Source organism: Ischnura elegans, chromosome 2 (assembly GCF_921293095.1).
Source record: "Ischnura elegans chromosome 2, ioIscEleg1.1, whole genome shotgun sequence".
NCBI classification, from domain to species: domain Eukaryota; kingdom Metazoa; phylum Arthropoda; class Insecta; order Odonata; family Coenagrionidae; genus Ischnura; species Ischnura elegans.
Window position 1 is genome coordinate 89,719,189 of NC_060247.1, and position 20,309 is coordinate 89,739,497.

Here is a 20,309-nt window from a genome sequence, read left to right on the forward strand (position 1 = left end):
GACGAACGTCGAGCGGATGATGCGCGCAGATGTAAACACAGAGGCGCTGGAATCGTTTCTGACGTCCGATGACGTCTCTCTGCTGTGACGGCCGCTGACGAATTGGAGGAATCGTGAACCTTTCAGCTGGTTTGGTTGGTTTGCTTGGGCGAGTGACAGAACAAGTGTATCCAGTTCATTGGAATGGGAAGTAAGGGAATTTACTGTAGATAAATAGTGCATCGGCTCCTGATTTGTTGTGGAGATGTTGACTTCGCACACATAGTGTATTTCTAGGAGAAGAGACACTTCATAGCGAGGATAAATTGTCGGAATGCCCCCTTACGCTACCGAAAAGGTTGTGGATAGTAGAAGCCTACTTACTGTGGACTCATACGTACACGATCTAAGCCGCATGAATGGAAACCAAGGTAACGGAAGTGGAGAGGGCTTATTGATCCGAAGTGATTGCCGAAATTGTTATAGATTTATTCATAACCGAAGTGACGGAGAGAATGTGCAACGAGGAAAAGTATATTGTGGTTGTCAACATCATCCGAACTCGAAGAAAAGTATTCCAAATGCTCTCGGCCAGAAAGACAGAGTGAAATGTGTCTTAGTAGGGGATGGTGCAGTCGGTAAAACTTCTTTGGTGGTCAGTTATAGCACTAATGGTTTCCCTACGGATTACGTCCCGACTGCCTACGACAACTACAACGGTGAGATGATATTTTTAATTATAATTATAGAGTAATCGACGTCATTTTTTCAATAATCCCTCCTTCCAGTTCTTTAATCTTAGCATCATATGATAAACATCCTGGTGAGTCATACCATTTAACTGATCGCCTCGACCCTGATAGCAATTTATCAAGACTCATGAAAATAGTATTTCCTTTTAATGTGGCATGGTATTACTTAAAAGTACAAATGTAGTTCAGTCAGAGTCCCTTATAATTTATTAAGCCGCAAACGAGTGAGCAGAAATTCTTTGGTCAACTTCCTGTCGTAATATTTGGTGTAGCCCAATTGAATCAAGGACAGCACTTGGTGCTCGACACCCAGAGTGTTGTGTATGGAATGGCTTTCTCTTATGACAATGGGTCGAGGTGTCCTTAGAAATCACCTCCCGCTCCTTAGCTGGCCGAGGAGGGTCAAGTTTCGAAGGTCGAAATATCCACTTCGAATGCGGTCCTCCTAATTTTGACTATTAACTTAATTTTCGAATCGTATTCCAGAAGTGAATGTGCTTTCACAATATTTACGTAGTTCGAGTTGGATATTTTGTGAAGTTAGTGGTTTTATTGGTTTTTATTATGGCAAGGGTGGAAAATGTTGATTAATTTTATTCTTGCATAAGTAGTCGTTCCTACGCGTTACTGACATTGTTATCGAGTTGAGCCTCGAAACCCCTGGGGCTGGGGGCCCTGAAAGGTTTGTGTTGATTTCCGTTCCTTATTAAGTCGAGCGATATCATCAACTCTACCGTGTCCTATCGCATATTTCTCGATTTATTGAGAATAATGGGCCCTTCGTTGAATATCACAATTTTTGTCAAGCTTTACTTAATGCGCCAGGTACGTTATAGTAACTTAGCCAACTAGTGAATACAAATATTATGTGACGTTTGCACCGTAGTTGTGGAGGCTTTGAGAATATAATGAAATCGTAAATCAGCTATAGGTTTTATTATCATTGCTCCCTAATACCATAGTTGTAGTTACATCTAACAATAAGTTCGAATTCGAATGCAAAGTTTTTAGACTATCGTTCTAGTTACTCATTACCTTAGCGATATATTGTATTTATTTTATTTTCTTTTTTGCTACAGTCGTTGTGAACGTCGATGGCCGACCAATTCGGTTGCAGCTATGCGATACTGCTGGGCAGGTGAGTATTAGGTTGCCTTTTTTATTGGGAAAGGTACACTTACCAAGGTAGTATTAATTACCTTATGCCCCTACCGTAATTTTAGACTATCCTTGTGTAACTCCTATTTCTATTCGTCTTCTAAGATAATATAAATATTACTCCACCGTAAAGAGAATTCTGTTTTCCTGTCAAGCATAGTTTATTACATGTTTTTAAGGTGGGTTCTGAAGAAAACTTGGAATGTTTAAACGAAAGTTTCACCCTATACATTAATGGTTAAAGTGGATTAAAGATTCAATGAATAAGTGTTGCTGGGGTCATGTAACCTTTAAAAACTCAATCAACCCCTGAAACTGAAATGTAAGAGCTGTATTAACGTTTTAAGGTACTAAATCTGCTCATAAGTGGTTGTCAAATGGGGTACAAATGTTCAGCCTGCCTTTGGGTTGGCAAAGCTTTGAATGAATTAAGAAAGGAGGCTAATGCCACTGAATGCACTGGTATAATTGGCCTATATGCTAACTAGTGAATTTAATTGGAATAGGAGCTGAGTAAAAACAAGTATTTTTTTTACAAATACTGTTTGTAATGATGTGCTCATATTCATGCACTGTGTGGGTTGATTCGTTAACCAATGATGAGTACTTGCACAGAATTATTGTTCACTCCCTGGGTATTTCGACCCTAAGGTAGGTTGGCATAGGTGAGTGTTGAGCTCAACTCAGGCTAAGCCTCATGTATTTAATATCACACATTCAGATGAGGGGGACAGTTCCTCTCCCTGAACTACATGGCTTTGTAATGGGACCCTAGTCTATGGGGACTATACACATTGTTGCCTTTTTTCCAGCTTGGAGCCAGTATTGCCATCCTCGACAAAATATTCTCTGTAGCCCCTTAGCCCTTGTCCTTAAAGATACAGGGATTGTCTGTCCTTTAAATGCACTTATATGCAGGGGTGGATTAAGGTTGTTTTTTGGGGAATTTATTAGGTCATAGTTATTAGTTCATATATTACGAGGGTGCGTTGGTGGTATGCATTACCTCTCAGCAATAATATATCTGAGGTCTTATGTGTGTTGACAAGTGGCTTTTTGATATTCATCAATAATTTTAAGACATTATTTTTTAGGGGGTGAAATGAAAATTTTTAAGTGAGAGCCACTTTAATGATAGCAATCTTTTCAATTGTTCCAGAAATTATGGGAAGGGCTGCTGCACTTAATCGACCTCTGTTTATGTGAACTTCATAATAGTGAATATCATATGAATGCCTTCTTTGTAAAGCACAATCTGCATTTATTCAAATTTATTTTGAACTTTACTCATTAGGATGCATTTTTCTCAGGGAGATTAGGTTACCTATTTGGTACTTTTTTCTGCTTTTGCATTTCTAACTTTATAGAGAATTCAATAATTTTTACTCGATTGTTCCCCATCAGGATTGTGGTCATCAAAAGTATCGCTGGTCAGTAACCCTATGATTGGTTTTAGGCCCTTCCCTAAAGAATCTATCAGCTAGCCTTTTTATGTTTAGGAGTTTCTTCTCTTATACAACCTTGATAACTTTTCCTATATAACTCTTCCTTAACTGATATTGCCATCCTCATATTATTCAAGGGTTGTCTTCATTACACCATCATGACTCATCACGTGGCTGAACAGGTTTTTTTGTTTCTATGCTAGGGTGTTAAAATGACTCGGACTCTGTTACTTGAGGCCCTATTACTTTGCTGATATTTATTGTACATAACTTCACATTATTTTATTAGTCACATAGTCATGGTTCAAGGTAAAAATCAAGATTATGATTGGAAAATAGCCATATTATAGCCAGCTGCATACATGTACAGAATTGCTCACACATTCCTTGAACAAAGTCATTTGTCATATCTAGGATGCAAACCTAGATTCCCTGCACTATTGTCAGGAGCTCTAACCACATGTACCTAGGTGTGGGGAAATAAGGTTGTGTGGTTACCGAAGTGGTTGCATACCTTACTTGAGTTTGGGGGGTCTGGCCTTGAATTTCAGGCAAGGCAAATGATATTTCTTCTGAGAAGTTGTCTTATCTTTAAGCATTTAGAATCTGAATGTATCTAACTCTGTCCAGTTTTAGCCCTGGAGGGTGCTTCATAGTCTCCATTTCTGAGTGGATCGGTAGAGTTGACACCAATTCTACGTCACTAACTATCGGCAAGACAATTCGTGTGTTTCAGACTGCTTCCTATCGACTCAAGGAAGGCTTTCCGATACGATAGCAGTCGATCAGTCTAGAAGTGTCGGAAAGTCATTCCAGTTGCGTAGGGTATTCTGTATGTTTTTTATCAATTATTTGGCTATAATTAAAATAATACCTGTTTCTTTCATGAGTGCTGATATATGTGGATGTTCTGCTAGAGCAGTGTAGGTGTAAGTGTATTTAATTATGGTGTAAATTCGAAAATATATGTGCGGACTGTATCACTGTCTGTGAAAGTTTGTTTGCATGTTATTTGGACGAGTAATTTTTCGAAAAGAAGGTGAAACAAGTTGGAATTGGCTAAAGCACTCGATCGTATACCGAAAGTTTTGGGATTGAATCCTCCTCAAGGAAAATATATTTTTTTCTCTGTGAAATTTTTGCACAAAAAAAATATTGGTTAGAAGATATATCAAAGTGTGCAACAGTTGTGTGTGTCATTTTAGGTCCTTAGAAAATTTTGTCATAAAAATAAAAGAGTGTGCAAAACGGATAAAAATCTAACCACATTATTTTCCGTTATTTTAACTTACATAAGTGGAGCCATTGATAATAATCGACACCATTCAACATACATAATTTAATCACTGTATTTCCTTCCAGTGTACTTCCACTTTTATGGAAATTTTTTTTAGATGTTTACGGCCTATGGAGGCCATAACATCATTGAAGAAATGGGATAAGCAATGAAAATATGACAGTTCAGATAAACCATAGAGTAAATAATGCTTAGTATCTGTTGTTGCAAGAAAGGATGGGTTTTGCAATAGGGTGGTTTCCTATTATTTTTTTATTGCCTAAATCGAAAGATTATTACTCCTGGAGTACGTATTTCATGCTTTTAGATTTTTAAATGACGATATCTATTTTTCGCGATTAAATGAAAAGTGAAAAATTTCAAGCACGTGCGAAAATGCTATGCGTAAGTAGGAATGATGGGAAAAAGTCCGTGCGACACATTTCTGGTTCCCCCTCCCGCCTTGTGAGGTGACCTTGATCGAGGCTCTGAGCGCTGATAGGACACAGGATGCTAGCGGGTAGCTGAGTACCTTGCTGGCTGGTAGCGCTTGGCTTAAAAAAGGTTTATTAATACCTTATCAAACGAAGAAAACTTTCCGACCTTAGCCAGTTTTAATAGGTTATTATTAAGACATGTTTCCCTGAGATCTGTGCCTCATGCATGCATTGGTAACCTCAGACGATGTATAACTCCTATCCTCTCGTGTAGAAACTAGGTCCCTGTGACGTCACGTGGAGTGGAATCGCATGGGCGCCAATCTGGCCTTTTTCAAATGAGGATAAAATTGACCCTTGCCATTCGTCTAAACCGGTATTTCAAAAACTAAATAATTTGTGTATTATGAATACACTAATGGTGGGTAACGAATCACAATCAATGCCTTTCGTTTTCTTTGATGAAGGAAACTACCACATTACGTTTATTTTAATTCTTATGATACATGACCTTAACAATCATCTGTACTCTCACAAGAATGAACGAACAAACCTGTCTACAATTTACCTTCACTCCGGTAATTTACACAATACAACAGGAGATTACATAAAAAACTACCAACGGACAATTCTAAAATAATTTTACCCCGCAATAATGTCAATTATGTGACAATGTATCAATTAGCACTTATGTATGCCCTTATGTACCTTTCGCTTTCATTGTGAAGTGTCAAACCTGGCTGGAGGTTGTTTTCGCTGCTTACCGTATTTCTCTAAATATAGTCCCCCCCCACCCCTAATTTTGAGGCTTCAGTTTCGGGAAAGTTAAAAAAAATGTGTATGAATATAGTCCTCCCTTTACTTTTACCACAGGCATTTTTGGAAAAAAAGGGGGGACTATATTCAGACGTATACAGTACTTGTCTCTTGAAAAATGTGACGTTTCATCATTTCCTGTTTAAGATGACTATTGACGTCTTTCCTAAAGCAGAATGCTTTCCGATAGTAAGTGTGAAACACATGGAAGTTGAGCGTAGGATAGTTTCCCAATCAATTCAGTCTGAATGCCTTTCCAATGCCACCAATACAATTGGACTCTGAAACACCACCCTGAACCGAAGTCCTTTGCTGAGGGGTTTGGGGTGAAAGGGTTTGAATTAGGCAAAGAAGCATTACATTTTTGAATTGAAATTTTCACCTTATTTCTCATTGGTTCGAAGCAGTAGGGCAAAAATTATTGACACCAGAGTATAAAACCATAGCTGATGGGGATATAGGGGTTGAAACCCCCCACAAAATATGGAGGTGATGTGGTCTTAAGTGTGCCTCCTCAAAATGAACCCTAGACCTCTATTATACCCTCAAATTATAGCAGTTTTCACCTAGGTTCATGTGATTCCACCTCAATTCAACAAACGATTGCTCCTCAGGGAATCAATTTTTATGAATACTTCTGTATGGGTATCTATCCATCTCAAACTAATTGCCCCGAGACTTTTTGTTGAAAAAAAGTTATTTTAATTTTTCACACTTTTGCTTAAAACAGGTGCCTCACATCGTATAATTCTTTCTATTTCACTACCAAATTGTTTTAGGGCCATGATTTATGACTTATTTTAAAGGTAATGCTTTGTTAAAGACAATGATTGTGTAAAATATTCATTAAATAGCATTTCCTATTATTTTTATATTGAAATAGTTTTAAAATTGTCAATCAATTATGCGATCCATCTCGTAATTTACTCTAACTTTTATTTTGTAATCTTTACAAATACACTTCACTATTCCAAAAATAAAATTTGCTGGCAACTCATAAATGGATTTTTAGAAATTATTTAAACATTTGTTTATCTCCAGCGGCATCCCATCTCCTTCATAAGAAATGTCTACCTTCATAAGAAATGTCTTTTCCATTCTTGCCTTCCACCTGTCCTTCGACGATTGTCTTCATCAGGCCATCATGTCTCAAGATGTGGCCTATAAGGTTGTTCTGTCTTCTTATTAAGGTTTTCATGAGGCTTCTCTTCTCTCCTACCCTTCTTAGGACTTCCTCGTTACTAACTCGGTCGATCCATTTGATTTTCATCATTCTTCTGTAGCACCACATTTCAAAGGCCTCCATCCTTGCTTTCTCCGCTGCGGTCATTGTCCATGCCTCACTTCCGTATAGGAGCATACTCCAGATGTAGGTTCTTATAAATTGTTTCTTTACTTCTATATTTAAGTTTCCCGCTGTAAGCAGGTCTCTCTTTTGGTGGAATGCTCTCTTCGCCTGGGCTATTCTGCTGATAATTTCTTTCTTGCTTCTCCCGTCACTAGTTATCTTGCTTCCCAAATAATAGAATTCATCCACCTCTATCAGTTTTTGCCTCCCTATTTTAATGTTGGTCTTGACTTCTTCTCTTCTGCTGCATACTAAGATCTTGGTTTTCTTCGTGCTTATTTTCAGTTGATATCTACTCATTACCCTACCCATATTAACCAGAATATTTTTCAAATCCTTCTCTGTTTCTGCTATAACGGCTATGTCATCGGCAAATCTTAGCATGCTTATTTTTTCTCCATGGATATTCACTCCCAATTCCTTTTCTTTGATTTCATTGATGGCTTTTTCAATGTAAACGTTGAAAATTACAGGTGACAATGTACAGCCTTGTCGCACTCCTTTCTTAATTCTTGCTTCTTCACAGCTGGGCCCTGATTTTATCACAGCTACTTGGTTTTTGTATAAACTGTGGATGATTCTTCTGTCATTATAAAGAACCCCAATTTCCTTTAGGATTCCAAGCATTGTGCTCCAATCCACGTTGTCAAATGCTTTCTCTAAGTCCACAAACGCAACAAATGTTGGCTTGTTCTTTTCCATTCTCTTCTCTATGAGCAGTCTTAGGGCCAATATTGCTTCCCTTGTGCCTTTGTTTTTTCTGAATCCAAATTGGTCCTCATCCAAGTACTCTTCTGCTTTTCGTTCTATTCTTCTATAGATGATCCTTGTCAGTATCTTTGATGCATGTGTAGTAAGGCTTATGGTCCTAAAATCTTCGCACTTCTCCGCTCTTTTCTTCTTAAGAATAGGGATTATAATGTTCCTCTCGAAATCCTTTGGTATCTCACCTGTTGTATACATTTTACTAATGATTTTGTATAGCTGGTTCAACGTCTTCTCTCCTGAATTTAAAGGACTTTAATAAACGCTAGTACCAACCTCGTTAGAGTACTTCATTTTTTTTTTAAGCTGTAAACGGCTGGTGTCCTAACACCCCCTGCCACACGCCTTTTAGGCGGCTTACAGGGTATTGTGTAGATGTAGATTCCGTTTCCTTGGGACATTCTTAGCAGAAGGAACAAAGCGTTGTAAATTAAAAGTTCATTCCACCTAGCAACACAACCAAAAATGGTTTATACTGGTGCATCTAATTGCTTAAAAATCTAAAAACAAAAACAATTTATCATTGATTTCCAATGAAAACTTGTTAAATATAAAATTCACACAGAAGCGACATAAACTTGCTTATCCAGGTTAATGCTGTCGTATGTGTTATTTGATACCCTAATGTTGGAAAATCATCCGTGTGGGCAAAATTCAGCATTACCTTTCTTAGAGGTAAACTGGAGCAATTTTGTTGACTTGAACTTGGCCGTTTTGTGTGAAAGGGAACAGATGAAGCATGGTAAGGGAGGATGGAAAAAGTTGGGAATGGAAAATTATTGGGAAAATTTATGTATGAATGAAAGATTTGAAAAAATGAAGTGTGATTATTTAAGTGTATGGCAGTGTGTGTCCTACTTTATACACCAATATCTTCAACAGTATGTGCATGGTTTCTGTGAATTCAGATCTCTCAGCTATTAGACCAGCTATCCACAGTTTTTCAGGAGTATAAATTAGCAGCTGGTGTTTTCTTTGATCTAAGCAAAGCCTTTGATCGAATTAATCATGCAATTCTTCTCTCTGAACTGCAGCCAGTGGGCATTTTGGGGAAAGCTCTCTTCTAGTTGTCATCAGACCTAGCTGACCACCAACAATTTGTCAAATATACCTCCGGAAAAGAGCAAAAAAGTATTACAGTAGTCAAGTCAAATCCCTTAACTGTTAAAGCAGGAGTACCACAGGGTTCTATCCTAGGGCCATTGCTCTTCATAATTTTTATGAATGACTTGCCAGACAAAGCCCTCCTCCAAAATTCCATTCTATATGGAGTTGACACCTTGATCGTTTCAAATGAGGTAAATAGGAGCGACCTAGTTGATTTAAGAAGAAGTATCAACAGCATATCTGAATGGTGTCATGATAACGTCCAGCAAATCAGCATTGACAAAACAGTTTTTCTTCAGTTCCATAGCATTTGGTCTCAATGTACCTCAAGCATGATCTTAAATCTTGGTCCTCATGTGATTTCTTGGGCACATTCAACACAATTATCAGGTGTTATCCTCACTGACAGCCTTGACTGGTCATCACATATTGACTATATAATAAATAAACTATCCGCTGGCATATTTATTATGAGTAAGCTGGCAGAAGTAACTACCACTAATACTCTGAAGATCATGTACTATGCCAAAATATATTCTCGCCTAACTTATCAGTTTTTGGGGTAATGCTAGCTGCTGCCACAAGGTTTTGTCTGTGCAGACACGTGCAGTGAAGGCCATGGCCAGAGTTTCCATGTGATCACCTGGCTTACCTCTTTATGATGATCTGTAAAATTCTAACATTCCCATCACTGTGCATACTTAACTGTGCCTCTTTTGTTTAAAATAACCTTGAATACTTTCCAAAAAATAGTTTTCATAATCACGCAACCAGAACCACCAATGACGTTCATCTCAAATACATACTACTCCAGCACTTTCTGCCAAAAAGGACCCTTATTCTCCCTATCAAAAGTTTACAACAAATTACCACATAATATCAAATGTCTTCTACTTGTAGAATTTAAGAATGCTCTGAAGAAGTATTTACTGGGAAACAACAGCCTGAAGGATTTCATGTTGGGCTCTGAGTAATCTTTGTCCATCAGCCACAAAAAATTGTAACTTTTCCTATTAACTATAAAAATTGTAAATATTCTTATACTTCATGTATTGTAACTACATATTATTATTTATTTTTTGACGACTTCCAATGTCACCAGTATATATGATCTCCAGGAACAATAAAAATTATTATTATTATTACCACCATATGACCCTCTAATGAGTCCTTAGTTGCGTGCAATTGGTTGTGGTTATGGTAACTAATTTATTATTATACTTGAAATGAAAATTTTACAGAAGAAAAATCATTTGCCTGGACCAGGATTCAAAAGCAGACTTCCTGAATTCACACCAGTTATTCTACCACTTGAACTGCCTAGGTATCTTTCTCTGTGGAGCTCTTTTGGGTTTAGAGAACAGATTTATGTCTATCTGGTAAGTTCCTTTCAGGAAATGCTATGTTGGAAACATTTTTGGCTCAATGTTTCAATCCTCCTACTGGGAGCGTTTCAAGAGAATGCGATGGGAAAGTATTTGTCCTGACACAACAATGGAATAGGATTTGTTATTCCATTGTTGGTCCAATTTGAATCTCCCATTGAAGGTGATAACAGTTGGCATTAGATTGGGGCAGGAACCCTTTTCATATCGTCTGAGGTTATTTCAATCCTCCCTATTGAAATTATTTGGCCTTTTCACTTTTTCGATGGTTTTGCGTATAAGGCATGAATGAATCTTCCGTCTTCGCCAACACCTGTGTATGATTAAACATTATTTTATCCCCAGGGCTGGAAGCATAATGTTCAGCGACTACTTATGCGTACCATTTATGAAGCTGAAAAATCCCAAACAGCTTCATAAATGGGACGATGTATTGATCGATTGCACAATAGGGTAGTTTCCTTCATCAAAGAAAACGAAAGGCATTGATTGCGATTCGTTACCCACCAATAGTGTATTCATAATAAACAAATTATTTGGTTTTTGAAATACCGGTTTAGACGAATGGCAAGGGTCAAATTTTATCCTCATTTGAAAAAGGCCAGATTGGCGCCCATGCGATTCCACTCCACGTGACGTCACAGGGACCTAGTTTCTACACGAGAGGATAGGAGTTATACATCGTCTGAGGTTACCAATGCATGCATGAGGCACAGAGCTCAGGGAAACATGTCTTAATAATCACCTATTAAAACTGGCTAAGGTCGGAAAGTTTTCTTCGTTTGATAAGGTATTAATAAACCTTTTTTTAAGCCAAGCGCTACCAGCCAGCAAGGTACTCAGCTACCTGCTAGCATCCTGCGTCCTATCAGCGCTCAGAGCCTCGATCAAGGTCACCTAACAAGGTGGGAGGGGGAACCAGAAATGCGTCGCACGGACTTTTTCCCATCATTCCTACTTACGCGTCACGTTTTCGCGCGCTTGAAATTTTTCACTTTTCATTTAATCGCGAAAAATAGATATCGTCATTTAAAAATCTAAAAGCGTGAAATACGTACTCCAGGAGTAATAATCTTTCTATTTAGGCAATAGAAAAATAATAGGAAACCACCCTATTGTACATGCATGTAATGGTAATCCTATTTTACAGCTTCATAAAGGGGATGCATTACGCTTCCAGCCCTGGGCATAAAATAATGTTTAACTATACACAGGTGTTAGCAAAGATGGAAGATTACCATCCACGACTCATACTGAAGCCGTCGAAACAGCGTAAAGGCCAAATAATTTCAATAGGGAGAATGGATTTGACTTCAGCCGGATATGGAAAGGGTTTCTGGCCCAATCTAATGCCTAACGGCTATCACCTTCCGTGGGAAATCCAAATCAGGTCAATAATGGAACAACGAATTCTATATAAGATTGGAATGAGAACATTTCCCTTTCATTCTCTTGAAAATGTTTCCAGCTGGAGGAGTGAAACTTGAGACGAAAATGTTTCCAAGGCAGCATTTCCAGAAAGGAACTTACCAGATAGAAGAAAGAAGCTGTGAAAATCTTCTGGCAAAAACAGATTTATTTCCATGAATAATTTGTATGAAACTTCAAATTTTGATACAATTGAGCTTTTGCTGTCCTTCCCCTATATGTTCAATGTGATTTGTCACTCTTTATTCTTATGGGATTTGTGTTTTCCTTCCAGGATGATTTTGACTCCCTCCGCCCCCTGTGCTACCCCGGGACTGATGTATATCTCGTTTGCTTCAGTGTTGTTTCTCCAACATCATTTCACAATGTGGCTGATAAATGGGTCCCCGAAATACGACGGCACCACGAAGCAGGCTGTGCTGGATCTTCTCCTGCTGTGGTGCTCGTTGGCACGCAAAGTGACCTCAGGAGCAATATTGAGGTGAGGATTTTTCTTCTCAAGCATCTTTCTCTTGGCTCTAGCAATATTATAGTATATGTATATGGTTTATAAGTGTCATTCTTCCATTATATCCATGTAAATCAAAATATTTCTTCATTCAGGCATTTTTATCCTGCTTTCAATTTATTTTTTCTCAATTGTTCTATCGCTGGTTGCAATACTACAGTTTGAAAACAGACTACAGGTGGAGAAAAAGAAATTTTTCCTTATTGCCGTTAATTTTCCCTTCTTGATGTATGTTTTATGTTGGTTTGTCACACATGTTAGATTTGATTCAGTTTGCAAAAAAGTGACATAGTGTTTAGGTGTTTCCCATATTTCCATGAAGAAAGTTGGTGCAGGGAATGAGGAGAATGAGAACCCCGAATCTCTTGCTACCTCCTAAAGACAATTGTGTCTGTGTTGGCCTAACATTGAAGTGGACAGATTTACATGTGGCATTATTTTTAGGAATATCCATAATTTTTATAAGAGGAAATTGCACACTAATACTACAACTTTAAAGATACACCTGGGGAGCAGCATGACTTTCCAGTCATGTTAATTACAGCACTCTCGAGGATAGTGTAAAGACTTGGATTTCGTTTGTAAGTACTGCAGAAGAAGCGAGTTTTAATGGAATCTGTTGTAGTTGCTGCTTCCCACCAGTCTTTTTTGTGAAAAATTAGTACTTGTTCTTGAATGGGTGCAAGATATACTATTGGGATGAACCATGGTGTTACTAAAACCATATATCTACTCACGGCTGGCTAGAAAACACTGTATATGCCCTCCAAAGTAATTTTCTTACTATGATCGATACCAAATGCACTTGCAGGAAATATTTGGGTGGAGGTTGGTTGGAGAACCCCTCCTGGTGCTGAATAGCATTTGATTACCTATTTTACATGTTGGGAAGATGGATTTTTTTATGAAGCAAAACTTCCTCTTAATAGTCAGAAAGGAATCTATGATCACCAAAAGGAAATGAACGTGCAATATTTTGAGGAATAGTCAGAAAAGTGCTCAATCTTCTACCATACAAGGCAGCAGTGCTGATATATCAAGTGCCATCCATATATTACAATAGGAGGCCCTGTGTCAAAAATAAATTCTATGGCTTGGAGAAAGGCAGATATTATCACATGGCTCCAAAGGAAAAATGTTCCTAGCACAGTGGACCCACCAAATTTTGAATGTATGATAATGGCAGCCTTAATAAACCATGGATGACTTCACTTCAAACTGCTGCTGAAGATGGTCCATATGCTCACTCAAGAGCTTTGACCTGGTGAGCTTATTTGGTTGCTGGTGGCTCATTGTGAATTCAATGCTGTGGAGATCTTATGGGAACATATGAAAAATAAAATTTGCTGGAAAAAGGTAACAGCAACTATGTAACATGAGATCCATACAAGGACAGTAACACATGAATTGTAGAGGTAATGCATCCAGCATGCCTTGAAAATTGAGGACCATTAATGGGAGAAATATTACTTGGCAGAAGACATCTTTGAAGTTTAACCTGTTAATTACAAATAATTATTGCTGAATATTCCAATTACTGTGACAATAACTTTTAGTAATTGACTGACTGTGACATGGATTTAGAATCGGATAGTTATTTTGAATCTTGCATGCTGTTGTGCATAAGCTGTTAATTATTCTCTCTGTGATTGCCTTTTATTTCCTATTATTTTGAGATTTAAGTTTAAGAAGTGATAAGGCAAAAGAAAATATTACAAAAAAACGATCAAAAATAAAAAAACGTACTTGAGGCTGCGTAGGGTGGTCCAAAGCCTTCATGATAAAAGGTGATAGGGAATGGGATAGATGGAATCTTTGTAAATTCTAATGTTATTGAGGAGCCAGAAAGCTTTGCGATTGTGCTTTTGATGATTCCCAGGACAACAAAAGTTCCTTGCTGCAGGATAGGTAGAAACGGTAACCATGCGCGATACGACAGGAAGGGAAAGCTACGCCTGTGAGGAAGTCTCATACAAGTTAGCCAGCAAAAGCAAAGCAAAAATTTGATAACAATCTTAATCCAGTATTAAAAGTCTTTCCTTAATCAAATTATAATGTGATCTCAAGAAGAATATCGAGATGCAGGCAACAGTCTAATGCATACGTTTCTCCGACTACTAGCATCGGAAAAAAAGTAATTTCATGTAGTTAACTATAACTCTGACGATAACTAACTAAATGATATAACACAATTAAAATTTTGGAATACGACTTATGAAAGCAAGATCTACCATTAATATGAATTTGAAATTCATTCAGTTGTTAGCTTCAGTTTTTGAAGGTTGCAAACTCCTTGGTTGCATGGAAGGTGCCATTACACTGATACTTGTTCCCTTCTCGGTTTGTTAACTTCAAAAAACTTATTTTGAAGATCTATTGCTGTCATACAATGCAGAATGTAATTACCTTAATTTTTATGCTTATTATGTTGCAATCGAACTCTTCATTACTTCACTACTGCCCTTCAAACTATCTTTTCTATTTACGTAGGCATCAGGACTGTCATTTGAAGTGTTCAAGAAGATGAGCTCTAAAAAAATTTTAACTTGTCAATGGTATTCCTTTTGAGTGCAGTTACTCTATGGCAAATATTGTAAATAAATGGATCACTCTTCACTCATTACCACATAGTGGAAATTTTTTAAACATATCAAAATGGAACCAAGTGGCAGCTCAAATCTAGTTTCTAGGTAAGAGGTTGGGACCTCCTTTAAGTAGTCTCCTTTGTAATTACACTTGACAGATAGTTCATTAGACTCATTGTTACCTGGCCAAAATTTAGTAATGAGGTACATAAGTTGTTCAACTTTTAGTACATACAAATAACTCTTTTAGTATATACAAATTTTAGCCATTGAATAGATCATTGAACTATCATACAACTGATATATTTTATTGTGACATAATTTTTACAAAATGTCTCACAAAGTACTTCACATTGTCGTCATATTGTCTTAGATATTGGTAATAATAGGAACTAAAATAACTTTGATAGCTCGCTGGTCTGAGCATCCTCCTGGAAGGCAGAAGATCTGTTGTTTGATTCCCAGTCGAATTGATATTTTATCCATGCATGTTTTTTTGAACTTCATTCCATCTCCTCACTGCCGCTGTATCCGCATCATGTGTTTGTGATTCTATTTTTTAGTTTCACCTTCTTTGTATGTTTCTATTTTTAGTATAATGACATATTTGTGATAACAGGTCTGTTTTTATTTGGACATTCATGTTTTCTTCTAGAACCCTGATGCTAGCTGTAGTTATTTATAATGTTGAACTACATAATTGGCAAATAATAATGGCTTCCTCTACCATTTGTTTTATTACGAGGTTGTAAATTAAGGTTAACTAATCTTCTCATCCCCCTAACAAACATCAGTAATGTTGTGTATTCATAAGTGAAATACTTCATAATTTGTAGCAATTTTTTTAACAGAATACGGAAGCCTTTTGTTGTCAGTCTCTGCTATTATAGCAAATTTTTCCAGCATTTTTTATTCAAATTTAAGCTGCCATTCGGATAATTTTCGGAGGGATATCTGTACCAATGTACTGTCGAAATAAAATAAGCATGGTCTAGGTAAAACACAAAGACAGTATAGGAGCATATTATAGTGTTATATGGTAATGTATTAAGTGAAGATCTACATGCCAAACCAATCTCGGTATTGTTGACCTTTTCCTTGGGAGAAGTATAGGTGATGCTTTTCCTCTTCTCTTGAATGCTCTACTATTCTGCCAAACTTCAGATGAAAATTGTGGAATTGTTTGGAGGGCATGCACACAAGCGTATGAAAATCCTATTTTATTTAATAGATTTAGAAGTTTATGTATACATAGCTTCTTGGGACAATTGTGATTATTTCTTCTTGTACAATTTCTTGTGAAACAGAGTAACTGAATGGTTATTCGCATAAATATTTGTTAGCCTGACTTTAGTGCACAATAAGAGGTAGTGCCTTGTGTGAATCATCATTTTGTGTGGAGGCCTGGGCATTCCAATAAAATATCATGTTGAATCATCCTGTAAAAACTATTGGGCCCAATAAAATATCAGGTCTGATGTTTTATGAAGACCAATATTGATCATCCTGATATTAGTTATTGGCATTGCTTATTATCGATGTCATAATATTATTGTAATCTGATAATAATTTTCAATATTCCCCAGACCCAACTAGGAAGACCTCATTGATTCTTAATTTACACTTGATAAAAGGGCTTCATTCGAGATCCCCTTCACAAACGTCGAGAACCATATTTGCTCCTCCTCTAGGCTTCTGTGTAAAAGTAAAAATAGTATGTGCGTTGATCAATGGGACCACAAAGTTATTCATTCCTAGTAAGAATTTGGTGATTGATACTAGACAATTTTTAAGATTAAAATTGAGTGTTCAGGTGGCATTTTTTTCAGAAAGGTATGCTTTTTGTGCAGGAATGTGAAGATTTGCTTTTTATAATGGCAAACATCTTTTGAGCTCATCTTAATTTTATTCCATAATTCATAGGTTCTGGTTGAGCTGGCTCGACATCAAGAAACGCCTGTGCCAGTGGAAGAGGCAAGAAGGCTGGCTGTGAGAATTGGAGCTGTGTCCTATGTAGAATCTTCTGCTCTGACACAGCATAACTTGAAGGAAGTTTTTGATACGGCTATAGTTCATGCCCTCAATCATGGAAATCAAACTCAGGCCACACCATCTGGCTCTAGGAGGGATGCGGAAATAGAAGAGGAAGGCACCAGGAACTCCTTTTGGAAATGGTTGTGCTGCACCTCATGACTTGCAATGATTTACTTAAATTTTTCTCTCAGATGAATAGAGATTAGCCATAATATTTTTATGAAAGTAATGGTAAATATCTCAATGATTTACACTGGTTATATGGAGATGTAAACAGTCTTCTGAAGTATTTTTTGTATTCGACAGAATAGTCAAGAAGTTAAAAGGCAATGCCAGATGGGTTACATATGTGTAATATTACAACTTTATGAGAGTTCCCAATGGCTAGCATGATTCATTGCTGAAATTTTTATTATAGAGTTTTGAGATGATAAGAGAGTGTTAGTGAGGTATGTTGTCTGTTTGTCACAGTTATAGAAACTTCTCTGTCATTTGGTGGGCTATGCTCGACATGAATGTGATAATTTTTGTTTGTGAAATAATTTTTTAAAAAGATTTCTCCCTCCTTAATCATGAAACGTTCCATTTTTAAAAATTTGGTGTCAGAGGATGTGAGAGTATGAATTCTTTGTTGAATATTCGCACCTGCCTATTTCTTGGTGTTCGATCAATATTTTTTAGATACCCATAGACTATAGGTGGTTGGCAGTTTGACTCCTCGTGTTACTAAGTACCTTATTTTTATATAGCTTTTATGGATGGATGTTTTTAAAGAGACAGTGTGCCCTGTTGTTGTTGATCTCGTTATAGACTGATTCAAAACAACTTTATTCATATTATCACTAAGAAGCTCTCTCTTGTGAGGCCACTCCTCTAATATTCCTTGAGCTACTTACCTCGGATGTGAGCTATGACACAAGTGCTCCAAGTTACTGCCACAAGGAATGAGTGGAATTGTGCGTCTGTGTTGTCTGATCTGTGATGAATGATTTTTATTATGCTTAGTATTTACAAAAGCTGACAGCATCTGTTGACTGTTACTCTTGGTTGTGAAGTGTGAGGAAAAAGGTTATTTGTTATGAGGTAGTGCTAATTAGCCATTATACTAAAAAAATTCTTTCCCATGTACAGAATGAAATGAACAGAAGTAAATGAATTCTTGAGGATGTTTTCAGTGATGGAAGAGGTTGTGTATTTATTTTTGCTGGTGTGAGCGCAATTTTTGTGGGCCAAAATAATTGCATATTTTATTGAGTTCATATATGTTTAATGTAGTTATTTTTTCTTTCAAAAGGAATTATTTCTCATTTCCTCTCAATGATAGTGAAATTTTCAAGTGATATGTATTGATCAAATATTCTTTCTACTGACATGTATCTGAACAAATTATCTTTATGATGGTGCCTAATTTAAAATGCTATTATTCCACATTGCATTTTATGATGCTGAAGTCTATGGATTAAACTTATATCATCTGGCTTAAATGGGGGTTAGATGCTGGGCAGTTAGATATTCAGTTAATTTTTCTCACAAATGGCACCCTTTATTGTGATTTAGAGCATTAAGTTGTTCTTTTGTTGTGGATACTGCTTTAAGGTCCCTTGTGAATTGGAGAGTATGTTTTAAACATGTGGAAGGTGTGTACATAAAGCAAGCCTATTGAGACCATGTTCGCCAGTGTGAAGTATGGACATACCGTGGTGAATGTAATGAGAGGAAATGATGGAGGAGATGACTCTCTCTTAAATGGTGCCTTCATATGAATGCATTTTGAATTAGCAATGGGAAGTTTTTTGTGTCGCTGAATATACATGTATTAATGAAATGGATTGAACAATTTTTCCTATTAAAATGGAGTCTAGGTTCTGTTTTTAAGGCTTTTTAAATTGACTCATATTTCTCTTTAATCTTTTTCTTGGCTTGTGCAGTCATCAACATTGTTTAGTATCCATTTCATTTTTTGAGTTGTGTATCTCTATCAGTATTATGAAGATGCAATTGAAATAAAATAGTTTAATAACTGAAAAATATTTTGCTTCAATTCACCCTGAAAGAGCTTTTTATGTCCATTGAGTTGTGTAGGATTAAGATGCTTGGGGTCAGGCTTGTCAGCTTTGAGTGGATTAATTGAAGTCATTGATTATGATTTCAATTAATCGGCATGTCCACAGTCCACTGCAAATGAACTGAGTTGATAATTGTGAGTGTCATCGACCATCAATAAAGGTGAGTTGAAAACAATTATCAATGCTGATAATTTTATTAGAATCAAGGATGTTGATGAGAACCATCTGAGGATGACCATTGGCCTAGTGAGAATGATTCATTTTATGTATTTATTTATTGCCACACTACCGATAAAGGTTGGGCAAAAAAATTGGTGTTTTTCATAGCATTCAACAATTAAACTTAAATACTAAAATCCATAGCCTTGATAGGTGCTGTAAACCCAGGAGAGGCTCGAACTCACGACCTTCGGTTGGGCAGGTTTTAGGACTTAAAATTGTTCGCTCAATCAACCAATTTTGATTTTTGTGGTGATCAATCTTATTCTGGAACACTTAGTTGATGAGCTCACCTTCCGATGAAACTAATTTGCAAACAAACTGCTCGATTCCACGACAGGAACACGGACATTACCGTTTGTCTGCAATTGCTTGGAGATTTGTGTAACCCCATTGCCATTAAGGCCGACAAAACTCGAGGTGAATGGTGAATGAACTCTGCCGTGCCATGCAGATGACTATTGCTGATTCCTCCCTGGTTTCCCCCTCCCCTTGAACTTTCTTTCTTCTAAAGGAGATTGTTCTGGTGTTCAGTCAACTGGTGTTGGGATAAGAGGGTTTCCTGCAGATGATATGCCGTGAGTGGACTTTTCATTCAAAATTCTTGCATATAAAATTTTTAACAAAAATAAGGTTCTTCAAAGAAATGTATGATTTTTGAATCAACTACTGTCCAGTACCATGATAAAGTGCCATTGTTGGAGATTCAAGGTGTTCTCTCCCGCACAATTTATCTCTCATCTCTCTCTGTCTCTATTCATGCAGCCAATGATTTCCTGTCATCAGCCCATGAGGTTGATTTTTGTTGTTCGACGGTTGGCAACGAAGGAAATGATGAAAAGCCAAAGCGAGTTTCACTGTTACCGAGGAATTGGAGGTATTTACTTGTTCATAATATTGAGAGACACAATTATTAACCCCTCAAGCATGACTTTAAATGTCCGTGGCCCTTCTCTCAGCGTGTGCGACGCAACGTCTGCATCTTCTGAATGCCATGCCTC

General features: G+C 37.1%; 1 protein-coding gene across 1 annotated transcript; it reads left to right on the top strand.

Annotated features, from left to right (window-relative positions):
- The first annotated feature begins 90 nt into the window (after window positions 1–90).
- Window positions 91–19,051, top strand: LOC124154149 (rho-related GTP-binding protein RhoU-like). The gene is made up of 4 exons (XM_046527685.1): window positions 91–698; window positions 1,811–1,869; window positions 12,171–12,377; window positions 16,913–19,051. Exons 1-4 carry the CDS (start codon window positions 314–316, stop codon window positions 17,180–17,182), a joined length of 921 nt encoding a protein of 306 aa, XP_046383641.1. The 5' UTR covers window positions 91–313; the 3' UTR covers window positions 17,183–19,051.
- The last annotated feature ends 1,258 nt before the right edge of the window (window positions 19,052–20,309 follow it).